The sequence below is a fragment of the Eleutherodactylus coqui genome, chromosome 4 (genome assembly GCF_035609145.1).
Source record: "Eleutherodactylus coqui strain aEleCoq1 chromosome 4, aEleCoq1.hap1, whole genome shotgun sequence".
Classification (NCBI taxonomy): Eukaryota; Metazoa; Chordata; class Amphibia; order Anura; family Eleutherodactylidae; genus Eleutherodactylus; species Eleutherodactylus coqui.
In genome coordinates, this window is record NC_089840.1 from 131988332 (window position 1) to 132002148 (window position 13817).

A 13817-nucleotide genomic window follows, 5' to 3' on the forward strand; every position below is an offset into this window, starting at 1 on the left:
CCGGTAATTCATACCGGAGCCCATAATACATCTTAACAACCGCCCGCATTACATCTATACATATTGTTAGATAGCGGCATATACATAAAGCTAAAAAACTTTATGTATACATAAGGCTACTCGGGTCACGTGATCGCCACGTACCCGGAAGTAGTTTCAGTTTCGTTTTCCACCGGCAACTATTGAGCTGACGTGGCACACATGACGTGGAGGTCATGTGAGCTGCTCACAACCGGTTATTCACCTAAGCAACACCATTACATACATGTAAGTCCCTATATAAGTATGCATTGTTATGTTATGTTTTATGTACTTGATAAAGTCGCTTTTGCGCGACGAAACGCGTTGTACTTCATTAAATCTTTTAGACAATATTACATTGTCAACTCCAGTTGTTTGTTGAGACGGCGCAAGAGCATTTTTTTCAAACTTTTTTCATCGTCATCACGTTTAACATATTTAAAGGTTTTGATCATGTTCCCCCTTTCCTTTCTTTCTTTTAGGTTATACAAATTAAGTTCTTTTAGTCTTTCCTGGTAAGTTTTGTAGCCCATCTTTGGACTTGTCCTATTTTATCAATGTCTTTCTGTTAAATTGATCTGTGGGCTTATCTGTGAATTATTTTGCTGAATCATTGCCCAGTCCATTTCTTACTGAACTTTTGTCCAATTACGTCACCTTCATTTTTGCATATTGTTTGAATGAAGATCTTATTTTTATAAGTCCACATGTTAAAAACTAAAACTAAACTTTACATGGGCTGTCTTTAGGTTTTCACACGCCTGTACATGCTTTCTGTTCATTTTTAGAGAATATGCCCAGTTAAGACAGCGAAGACGAAAGAAAGAATCCTTTTTGAATCAGAACTTACATATAGATGAAAAGTCCACTTAAGGTATAAATGATCAGTCAAGGGAATCAAGGTTCAACAGGATTAAAATACCTATCCAATCTGGAGAAGAGCTTGCTGACCCTTGGATCACACTGCTAAGGAGATTAATCTTCTTTCATGTAAACTGGTTTCTATCCAGCTATTACAGTGCTGGCTTTCTAAGCAATTGCACATTGACTGCAGGTACTTTACATGTGAATAAAATCTATCAAAGTCGATCAGCGGGCGTTATCTGCTCGGAATCCCTACCAATCAGCTGATTCCTGTCAGTATGGACAGTGCTGAAAGCAGATAGTGCTCTCTGTATTGCAGTGGCCCAGGTTGGTAGTACAGGGACAGGTAGCATTGAATTAATTGAAAAGTCAGATAAGTGCTGGACAGCCCCTTTAAATTCAGCACACAATTAAAAAAAAAAAAACTAATACAGCCACATTTAAAGATCAATGCAATATCTGCAACACTAGGACTTCCACAGTTCTTCTGAACCAGTCATCAGTTAACATAAGGTCCTATGGTGATCTAAGTGTAAAGGCATGGGTTGTGGCCATAAGCACTATTCCTGCTCAGTATGGTGGCTTCAAAATGTCTCTAGTGTCATTCCCTGAAGTTTGGCATTATATTTGTCTAATGGGAAATAAGTCATTTAACTTTGTATTGATTTTATTCATATAAGAAAACAATAATTGGTACAAAAAAAATAAAATAAAATAAAAATTGTGCCCACACTCAGGGCACCCTAAGAAACTGCCCGCTCTGCCTAATTCTACCTCTGAGCCCCCAAAATGGGATTATTATGGATATGACAGCAGTCTAAGGATAGGTCAAGCATAATAAAGTAATTGAATGAAATATGCCTTTGATGAACTTCCATAGCCTGACATGATCACCTGCTTTCTCTCAGTACCTTATGAGACAGTACTGTAGTTTTTTTTTTTTTGCGGCTCCTAAAAATGCAAGAAAAAAAATTGGAGGGTAGAAAATTCACTTAATCACCCAGGAAAAATAATTACAACCCCCTTGACACCATCACATGTGCTCTGTCCCCAGATGCAGAGAAGAGGGTCACACTTCTGTGCCTTGCTTTTCAAATTGCCATGTTTCTCATTGCTACTCATCCCAAGCGAAAGTTGCATATCTAAGATGAGAAGAGGCCTCATATGTAATCTGCTTTCTTTATCTATAGTTTCACATATGAGAGTATGTAAACCACCGATTTTTAACCTACAATATACCTAATGTCTGTGCTGCTTGTATGATCCTAAAGACTGTAGGAAGAATTGGTAAACTACAAGGCAACGCAGGTGTGTGAATGGCAAAAGCATATCATTCTTTCACTATACATTGCACACTAGAAAAGGTCATTAACTAAACCACAATTAAAGTAACATGCATAACTTAGATATTATATTAAACATTTGACAATCGACAGAATTCATCTAAAATCAGTTCTTGAATTCTGCAAAAACAAAGTCTGAAATTGCCTTGTGCTTTCATTTACGGTAACGCAAAGTAGAATTTGTATTGAATTTATGCATCTTATTTCATTACGATGTAATTATCTAATATATTTTTTCTTTGCTCAAATGCTTCAACACATTACAGGGCTTGTTGCCTTCAGTTAATCCCTTTTGTTAGATGGTTCCCCCTAATAACAGGGCATCCTGCTGCTGGGACCCCCAGCAATCAGCTATAATCTGTAGGGAATCCAGCAGCAAATGTTCCATTTCCCATCAGCAACTCCTTTACGTTTTCAATGTTGCAAGTGTATTTTATGAAAATAGTATACAAATTACTAAGCATCTTGTAAGTACCTATTTACAAAAGAGCTTAGACACTCATTACTAGCGATTAAAATTACAAATCTTATAATGATTACATGCAAAAAATGAAGCAACGCTTATTTTATTTTTGATGCTATTGTTAGAGCACTCATAGGTCATTAACAATGTCAGAGCCAGATCTGCGATTAGAAGATTACCAATCCTTTTAGGAGCATCCTAAACCACCTCCTTCTGTAATCTTGTTCCTAGTTAATCACTACAGATAGATTTTTGAGTGGGGTGTGTACTTGGTTTTCCCTGGAATTCCACCTGCTTAGACACGAGGGTTCCCTCTCTGAGAAGCTCTGTGATTGGTCAGCAGTAGAATTGCATGGTTGTTTAAGTGAAGTTTTTTTCAAGATATGAGCGTCTTTTCATTTAGGCTTTTGAAGAACACAGACTATACTCCTTGCAGCTGCGTGACCTTAATTTTAGAAGTCTCTTTACAGGATTAAGGCATTTTATTGATAAAAGCGATAAATGTAACTTTCGCTGAAGACTTTTTGTTCTATTTTTGGGAATCACATTTTATACCTAGATAAATAACAACAAGACTTTAAGTGCTCAAAAATGGGGAATATGGATGGAAAAGCAGTCGAAGAACTAAGTTCCACAGAAATCCATCGATGGTATAAAAAGTTCATGACGGAGTGCCCGTCTGGTCAGTTGACCCAACATGAATTCAAGCAATTCTTTGGACTCAAGAACCTTAGTCCGGCATCCAACCAATACATTGAGCAGATGTTCGACACATTTGACTTTAACAAGGTAACCTGCTATACTTTCTACTGATACACTATATTGTTGCTTATTTCATGCCATAAATTGATTAGAATAATAGAAAATACAGAAATGCTATAATGATGCAATTAGTTCTATTTATACAAGGGTCAGAGGTGTAAAACTGTGTAATGAGAGTGCACACCCTGGGGGGCATTAAAAATAAAAAATCTGATTATACAGTCCAGATATAGATATAGTTTTGTAATCTGGCTTTCTATGAAATTGGCTCTAGTGTGTGTGCATTGGGGACAGGGGAATTAAGATGTGAGCCTCGTTGGAGACAGTGACTGATGTAAGTGATGATAAGCATCAGAAAATAAATAAAATAAGTTCTCTCCTATTTACAAAGTTTTCTTTGACAAAGTTAAAATATTTTTAAATTAGGCAAAGAGTAAAATCAAAAAGTTTTCAAAAGTTTTGTAAACATTTCAAGGAAACTACGAAGAGCCTTGTTTTTAAATTACAATGACTTATTCTGTAAACTGTTAAAGGGAACCATCATTGAACATGATGTCTGGGCTGCGGGCAACCTGTTATTTAGAAAGTGGAGCTGAGCAAATTGATAGTTTTATGGGGAAAAATTCATTATGACTTGCATTTTATTCATTTAAATCCCTGCTCATATGAAACTTAGGAGCCCAGGTGGTGGTCCTACTTAGTGATTGATAGCCTTACCTGTATAAATGTAAAAAAAGAGAAATCTGTCAATCAGTGGGTAAAACCGCCCCCTGGACTCAAACCTAGAATGGACAGGAATTTATCAATCTACTTAGCAAATCCTGCTATGTAACATGATGCTGGGAGGTCAGACTGCAGATTCTGTTCAGTCTGAATATAAACATTAGATGGCTATCAGAAAAAGGTTTTTCAGCCCCAACTTCCCAATGACCAAGCACTCCGTACCCAGCCGAAATCAGCAGAGAATGGAGATAAGCAACTATCAGGCATCTCTGATGCCATCTATCTCTACAGGTAAAAATGAAATGGCAAGTAAAAGTTTAATCGAGTGCTTTTATGTTCCCCCCATAGCAAACATCGATGGATTTTCTGCGGGCCAAGTCATTAGCTTGTCAGTGTATCCCAACAAAATCTGCAGGTTACATCTACTAAAATATTATGGTCCTGTTTTACTTTAGCTTGTAAGCATCTTGTGATGCTACACAAAGAGCTGTACTGTTCTCAGTACTTCCAGTAGGCTACAAGGAAAGACTATTTGTAGCACTATACGGGAACATGTTATGCAGGTGATCTAAAAACCTATTTTACTCATTATAATACTAGTCAGGTTTGTGCAGATTAATGTGTACAGAGCCTATACAATGACCTCTAGAGTCCCTACAGCTCCATATTATGCCATTGCCTTACTGAGGAAGGGGAGTTTTCTGGAAGAATGATTACCGAGTACAGCATCCAGCGGAGACTGAGACATTTTTTTAATTTTGTATAAATCCAACAGAAGAAAACCTCTGAAGGACGCACCAATCATTTTTGGATGCAATGCGATTTTTTATATATAACTATTTCAGCAAATACAAAAAAAGTATCTGTTTTATGTACTCTTTGTGCAAAAACAATCCCTCTCCTAGAAGACGTTATTGGAATGGAATGAAAGTTTCTCTGTGTGATTGTAACATTGATATAAGTAAGTGATTACAATATCAGAGCAAAAGGAGCAAAAGGATGGAAAATGTCCCTTGGAAGCTGCCATGAGAGGAACACATGTGGCTGCAGGATGTCCTGAACATATCGCTGAGCTGTCATTGTCCCTCGTACCACTACCGACTGTCGTATGCGATTGCCCCCCAGACCATCACACAGCGCTCAGCCCTAGGTCTCCAGACATGAAAACAGCCATTGTCGGTGCCCAAACTAACCCTGGATTTGTCGCTGATGACAACCCAGTTTCACTCCGTAGCAGTCCGTTTTTGCTATTCATGACACCACTGCAAACGGAGGTGATGGTGGGTGCCAAAGGCAATACATGTAATGGACACTGTGAGACCAAATGTCCTTCAGCCAAGCACCTGGAAATGGTTCCAAATGACACAGGGGTGTAACAATCCAGTTGTCTTTGGATGGTTGACAACGAAACAGTTGGAGCTGCTCGTACTTGTCAGTGATAAGACAATCCTCTCTACTGGTGGTCTGTTAAGGGTGTCCTGAGCCTGGTCACCTTGTGTGCCCTCACACATCCACTGGTCCCAACACCGCTTACCAGTCTGGTCAGAACGGCCCAGTGGGGGACAATTCATCGATACGACAAAGCTTCTCACATCCCAATAATGCGCCCCTCTCTGACTCTGGTAACGGGTGAAATCTCTTCTCTGTGTCGTAGAGGCATCTAGTGGTCAACAAGCTCTACACAAGCGGAAGAAGAGGTCACTACATGCAAGGAGCCTCTGAGAGCCTTTTATAGGCCAAGGGGGGAATCACTCTTAGGGTCTCAGGTGACAAGACCGTTCATTTAATCACCCCACAAATCTAATAATTTGTATATCTGCCTGAGACGTAACTGCATGCCGGGTTTTGCAGCAAAACGACACCTTCTTCTAGGAAATGGATTGTTTTTTACAAAAAGTGCATTTGTGCAGACTGGTGAATCATCAAGAGATGGCCCCCTATATTTAGTCATGCGTTAATATGTCTTTCTGGGTGACAATTCTACTGAATGTTGCAGTTTGTAGCCAGTTATTAAAAAAATATCCTCACTGCTCACAAAAGGGTGCCACCTTGTGGTCTTATAACAGTATGCAGCAGAGAGCCACTTAAATAGAACTTCCATAATGACGCATGTTTAAAGGGACTATCTCAGAAAAACATTGATAGGTACAGGATAGGTAATAAACATTTAATCCTTGTGGGTTCAACCACTGGGTCCCTTAGGGATTCACGAGGACAGCACACTCCTGAGTCACCCCAACTGCTCCATTGAGTTTGATAGTACTCAAAGAGATTACCAAGTGCATTCTGTAGCTCGGCTGAGTCTCATAGAAGTGAATGGAGCGGTGGTCATGTATGCACACTGCCACTCCATTCTCCTGGGGTATTTGGAGGTGCACTGTTCTCATGTTCCCTGGGGTCCCAGTTCTTATATTCCCAGTAATTAAACATTTATCACTTATCCTGTGGGATATTTTCAGAGAGATAAGCTTTTTAGATATCAAACTGGGTAAATTACACAGTGCCTATAGATGAGTTATTCTTTTACAGGGCTCTTTTCCACTAACATTTCATTACCCCACAGCTGTAGCACACCCACAAGCCCACACCTCAATGCCCTTTGAGATTATGCGAGTAGATGAACTACTATTCATGAAAATGCCTGCTAGTAGATCTAAATACAGTTCCTTCATAATGCCTTTATCTCTAGACCAGTTCTTGGCATTTTAGCAGGTTCCCCTTTAGTCTATGGGACTCGAATGGTATGAGAGCCAACTTAGGCCTCCAGCAGTGCAAGAGGGAGAAAAGAAGGTTTGTCATACATTTGGATAGCCCCCATGTAATGCTACATTTCCTATGCAACAGCAAACACATTTGAAATCCTGCTACATGCAGTGCCTTTCTACACATTTGTTGCATTGTTATTGAAGAGTCTTAGAAGTATATGATTTGTATTAGGGCACTAAATCTATTTCAGAGCATTCATACAGCCTGATAGAATATTTTAAAGAATCAAAAATAAACACATTTATAGGGAACCCATCACCTCCCTAAAGAATCATGAACTAAGTTATGATGCTACAGGTGATGTGACAGGGAGTTGGGAGAGGTATTTTTTATATTCGCCCGCCCCAGCATCCAGCAGTGTCCACCCCTGAAGTCCTAGCGGTTGACAAAAATCTGACTTATATTATATATTCAAGATGGACAGCAGCAAAAAATAGCAAAAGCCAAAAAAGGCGAGGGAATTCTAATGTTAGTAGATCTGCCCGCCACTCAAGATTAGGTTCTGGACCAACAAACCTCAAAGGACTTTTCCAACAAATAAATAAATGAGTGGCAGCAACAGTGGATGCAATTTATTTAAAAAGGCGAAAATGTATTCTTCCATAAGAATCAAGGGAACAACGTTTCAACCTATAACAGTTGAAACGTTGAAACCTAAAAAGACCTGTTATAGGTTGAAATGTTGTTTACTTGATTCTTATGGAAGAATAAATCTTTTAAAGAAATCCCATCCACGGTTGCTGCCACTCATTTACTTATTTGTTGGAAAATTCTGACTTATTTCAGAGTCCCATGCACATGCTCTCCTATACAAGTCTATGGGAGAAGCACACCCAGGGGACTCTGAAAAGACTTCAGAGGAGGACACTGCTGGATACCAGGAGCAGCTGAGTGTAAAATATGCCTTGCATGGCTCCCTGTCATATTCTCTAACAGCATTGTAACTTAGTTTAAACTACACATAAACTCAGTTATGGTGCAGTGGGGACGTTATAGGTTCCACTTAAAAAGTAAGTCTAAAAGAACGTGCTAGACACATAGATAGATAGACAGATAGATATGAGTTAGATATTAGATAGATTATATGAGATAGATATTAGATATATAGATAGATATTACATGGATAGATACTATGAGCTAGTTAAAATAGATAGATAAATAGATAATATGAGATGGATATATAGATAGATATGAGAGAGATATATAATTAGATAGAATAGACAAATAATATGAGATAGATAATGAAATAGATATAATAATAATATTCTTTATTTATATAGCGCCAACATATTCCACAGCACTTACAAAACAGGGGAAGTAAAACAAGACCACGGTTACATGAAGTAATCAATTGATGGAGATAATAGGGGTGAGGGTCCTGCTCCAACAGGCATACCTATTACAAGTAATGGGGTGATACAAAAGCTAAAGGGTCTGGAGATGTGCACAGTATGGCAAGATGGAAAGTGAGGGATACTACACACATAGACAATGGTACGACTACAGGGGGTGCTTGAATCGGTATGACTGCAGGGGGCTGTTGATTGCAGCTAGCAGAGATTGCAGTCTATAGGACAGGGAGCATGTTATCAGGCGGAGTAAAAAAAGGGTTTAGAGGATATGGTATGCCTCCCTGAAGAAGTGTGTTTTTAGAGCATGCCTGAGGTTTTGTGTGTCTGGGATTGCCCGGATAGTTTGGGGTAGTGCATTCCAGAGGGCTGGTGCTGCTCTAGAGAAGTCTTGGGGGCGGGAATGAGGGGTTCGAATTAAAGGGGCGCTTGATATGAGATAGATAGATAGATAGATAGATATGACATAGATAGATAAATTGATAGCTATGAGACAGATAGATAGGAGATAGATAGATAGATAGATAGATAGATAGATAGTTGGATTTGAGATAGATAGATAGGAGACAGATAGACGGATAGATAGATAGATAGATAGCTATGACAGATAAATAAATAGATAGATTCTGACATAGATAGATAGATAGATAGATAGATAGATAGATAGATAGATAGATAGATAGATAGATATGAGACAGATAGATGGATAGATAGATAGATAGATAGATAGATAGATAGATAGATAGATAGCTATGACATAGATAAATAGATAGATATGAGACAGTTAGATGAATAGATAGATATGACACAGATAGATAGATAGATAGATAGATAGATAGATATGAAACAGATGGATAGATAGATAGATAGATAGATAGATAGATAGATAGATAGATATGAGACAGATAGATGGATAGATAGATAGCTATGACATAGATAAATAGATAGATAGGAGACAGTTAGATGAATAGATAGATATGACATAGATAGATAGATAGATAGATAGATAGATAGATAGATAGATAGATATGAAACAGATGGATAGATAGATAGATAGATAGATAGATAGATAGATAGATAGATAGATAGAGTACGCTAACAAACTTACGTTTTCACATTTTTTCAGGATGGCTATATGGATTTTATGGAGTACGTGGCTGCTTTGAGTTTAGTCCTGAAAGGTAAAGTGGAGCAAAAGTTGCGGTGGTACTTTAAACTCTATGATGTGGATGGGAACGGCTGCATCGACAGAGGAGAACTTCTCAATATAATAAAGGTGAGGTGAATTCTTATAGATCAAGCCAGTAAATTCTATACATTATATTCAAACTTTCCTAAAATTTAAACTTGGGAATTCATTCAAACATAAACCCAATCCACTGTTGTTTTTCAGGCTATCAGGGCTATTAACAGATGTAATGATAATATGACTGCAGAGGAATTCACAGATATGGTTTTTGACAAAATTGACATTAATGGTGATGGTGAGTAATGTTCATGCTTTTTTCTGTTATTGGATTGTGTTTCTTAAGTTACTTTGACTTATTTGTTAATGTGATTGCTGCCTAATATAACTAGCTAAGCTGCTTTAGTGTCCCTCCTTGCAGATACAACAGCGTCCCCTAGAGGTCGCACTAATACAGATTACAACTCTAAATAAAAGAAGTAATAGCAGCACACACGTCCTGCAGCACATTATAATATATGGCAGCAGTGAACATATAGAACACTAAAAGCTAATTCATAAAAGTTTACAATGGATACATAATTAGACAAAAATAAACTAAATTAACTAGTTAAAAATTGTATATATGTTCATCCTATCCAGACATTAACGAGCAGAGAGTTTAGCTGTTGGGGCTTATCTTCTGCAGTAAATTGAATCTATTTTGTACTTTCGCCCCTCGCACACATTAAACGACAGTCAGAGTCTCCAAACTTGCCAATTTTGGCTGAACTGAACAACTCTCATGTGTGTACAAGGGCCTCTTGACTTTCACCTGACAGATGATGCCAGGGGGTGAAAAGATCGTGCATGTTGAATTTCAGCATCCGATTCTTTTGTCCCCTTAGAGATAATCTGCTGTCAGAGGTGTATAGCTACAGTGTTCTCCACTGTCCCCATGTAAAACATACCTGTATGCTCCACCAATGAACTGACCCATCCGGTTAAAAAAAAATAAACGTTTTTTTAACTGACCGCACGAGCAAACAAGCAAACTGTGACATCATTTACCCGTTTACCAGAGAAAATGATTTCTCGCTACGTGTAAAGGTACCTTAAGTCAGAGAAGAACTGCCTTCACCCTGGATGACCTAGAACATTGGAGCATCATATGGGCAATCTGTTGATTTCAGGGGCAGTGGTGTAATACCATATTTCCCCTGCGGAGGCACTGCAAGAGAATGTTTGCTGTCAAGTCTACGCACAAATCAGAAACCTCCTGTAATACTATTATGTCTATATTGTTCCTAGGTGAGCTATCGCTGGAAGAATTCATGGAAGGTGTACAGAAGGATGAGCTGCTCCTGGAGGTGCTGACCCGCAGTTTAGACCTGAAACACATTGTTTATATGATTCAGAATGATGGTAAAAGAATGGACATGACAGAACGAGCTCACACAGAAATCACAACTGGACACTCACTTCCCTGACCCAGAAGAAATAATGTCCATGTTTTCATTACTTCTTATCCTCTTTTTGTGGACTTTGCCTATGACATGCCGAGGACTAATTCTATAAAATGACCAATATAAGGACACAAGTGCCATCATCTGGCCTGGCACCATACAATGAGTACACATCAGGTTCTAGAATTACCTAAAGGGTTTAGAATTCCTTTATCCGGGGAGTGTCGATCACCGTCATCAGCAGTTTGGTACAACACATATAGAACTACGGGGCCAATTGTGCAATACTTTATAGTGCATGGTCGATATCCATATTATGATTCAATTCCGGTTAATTCACATTATCCAGTTAGCACATCAAATTATAACCATGAACGTGGTTGCCAGGTATTTCTGACATTCAGTAGATTAAGAACACCGGCTGGTGGTTTATAAAGTGTCTTACTCAGGGCAGTTATGGCAGAAGGGCGTACTGGATTTCTTGATGAAACTACAGTGAACAGCACAACATAAAGTAGGGATACTCAACTACTTTTTGTAAAGGTCCACTTACAAGTTTCTACCTTTGAGTAAATGTCCAGCAGCCCCAGGTAGCAACGGGTTAAAATGAGGCACAGGGGCTTTCGAATGAGAGGAAGAAAAGGTCACTAAACCAAAATCAGAAAAGACAATAAACTGTTAGGTTGTGATGTTGAAAGTAGTCTATAAAGCCCCTCCTACAAGGGATGACTGTCAGCAGTTCAGCACCCGTCAGTCGTTCCAGCAATGATTGCCCCTGTGCTTTTGCACAGGAGTGATCGCCCCTCAGGGAATGCCCCTTAATTCACAGTAACAAGGTAGCCGTTCATAGATGACCTGTTTCTACGGAAGGATGCAGCGGCCGACCAACAATGATTTTTAGGTCTGCATGAAAGATCCGATCAGCAATATATCACTGATTGTTCTTTCACTACATGCATTCACACAGCGCAATTATCGTGCAAACCACTTGATTTGCACAATAATCATGTTGTGTAAACGGGGCTTAACTCTTTATGATACCCTCCCTGTGCAAAAAAAAAGGTCTCCGGCCTCCCTTGTATGTGCTGTGCAAACACTAGTCCATGCAATGTAAGATGGCGGCTGTCATGGACTGCGCAGCAGCTGAACATTGGCTGAATGCTTCCGCGTTGTGCAGAATCTCCTGCATCCATACTCTTGTTCACTGCTTGCGCAGGCAGACCATGACACCTGAGGAAGAGGTCACATAGATAAATCATGTGATCTCTACCACCTTACATCCGATACAAGGGGGTCTGCAATGTCCACACAGCAGATACAAGGACAGACTGAACCTTTACTTCCACAGCAGGGATATGATATCATAAAACACAACTTAACACTTTTCTGAAAGGTTTTCTATCAAGTGGGCCAATCCTCTAACGACCAGCCCGGTTTGGGCCTTTGGGATCAAGCATCATTTTTATCATCACATTCCAGGATCCATTACTCTTTTTCTAAGTCAAAGTGGGAGAATAAAGACGTTTTTTGCGGGACAAGTTGTATTTTTCAATTGGACCATTTTCGGATGCGTATAACATATTGGTTAACTCTTAGAAACTAATTTTTGATTATTACCAAAAAAAGCAATTCTGGCATTATGTATTTTTTAAGGCATTTGCGGAGCTGGATAAATAATGTAATTTTGTAATAGTTTTTATTAATCATTTTATTAAAATAGTTAATAAGTGAATTTAATTCATAATGTAATAATTATTAAGTGCCCAAAGCCCCCTGTGACTCCCTTCTTGTGCCACCACTAATTGTCACCCTCTTTGCTACCCGCCATTCCCCTTTGTCATCACTTGCCCTCCTTCCTCTGTGCCATCACTTGTTGTCCCTGCCCCTCCCTCACCTTAACCAGTCAGACTCAGTGGGACAGGACTCCCGCGCTCTGAGGCAGTAGCCAATTACTGTGACTAGCATAACATCACAGACAGATTGTGCCCACCTCTGCTGGGCAGCTGCTACTTTACTTATTCTGAGTCTCTGCTGGGCAACAGAGTTATCAAAGGGGTTGTCCAGGGTTACAAAAACATGGCTGCTCTCTTTCAAACACAGCCCCACCGTTATTGATAGGCTTGTGTGTGGTATTGCAGCTCAACTCCATTAAAGTGAATGGAAGCTGAGCTCTAGTACCAGACACAACCCACAGACAATGGTAGTACTGTGTTTGGAAGAAGGCAGCCATGTTTTTCTAACTGTGGACAACTGCTTTAACAATTAATAAGGTGATTCATGAGTGGCTGCACAGCCGTATTCCCTATCATTCCTATCAGGGACAGGCTGACAAATCTTACCTTGGGGGTCAAGCATGCAGCACTGGCCCATGACTAGCGGCCCAGTCTTAGGGCGTTTTTCCACAGTTTTCAACTGTCAGATCCATGTTGGTATTTTCCACATTGTTTCTGACAGTTTACTTAACGGTAAAACTCCACGACTGAGCTTTGAAGTTCTGCCACATTTTCATGTGCATCTGCATGCAGATTTAACCCCAGTCAATAGGGCAAATCTGAGTGTTGCCACCCAACGCAAGGAATTGGCATCTCAGTTCTTTTTTTGTACAACATGGCCTTCAGAATCCGTGTATGAAAAAAAATCTGTGCTGTATGAACTACAGCACAAATTCTTATAACAATCAATAGAAAACTAAAATGTTGTGGATCCTGCATCTAAATCCAGAGCAGAAACCTGCTTGGTTAATGAGGCCTTAACCTGTATATCCCTGCCCACTGTTACATAATCACAACACCAGAACCAAGCTCATGACATAAATACAGCAGCAGAGCCAAACTGATAACAAAAATACAGCACCAGGACCTAGCTCATAAGATAAATACAGCACCAGTACCATAT

General features: G+C 39.4%; 1 protein-coding gene across 1 annotated transcript; it reads left to right on the plus strand.

Annotated features, from left to right (window-relative positions):
• The first annotated feature begins 3282 nt into the window (after window positions 1–3282).
• Window positions 3283–10946, plus strand: GUCA1A (guanylate cyclase activator 1A). The gene is made up of 4 exons (XM_066598667.1): window positions 3283–3480; window positions 9418–9567; window positions 9685–9775; window positions 10768–10946. The coding sequence occupies exons 1-4, from the start codon at window positions 3283–3285 to the stop codon at window positions 10944–10946; spliced, it is 618 nt and encodes a 205-aa protein (XP_066454764.1).
• Window positions 10947–13817: the final 2871 nt, after the last annotated feature.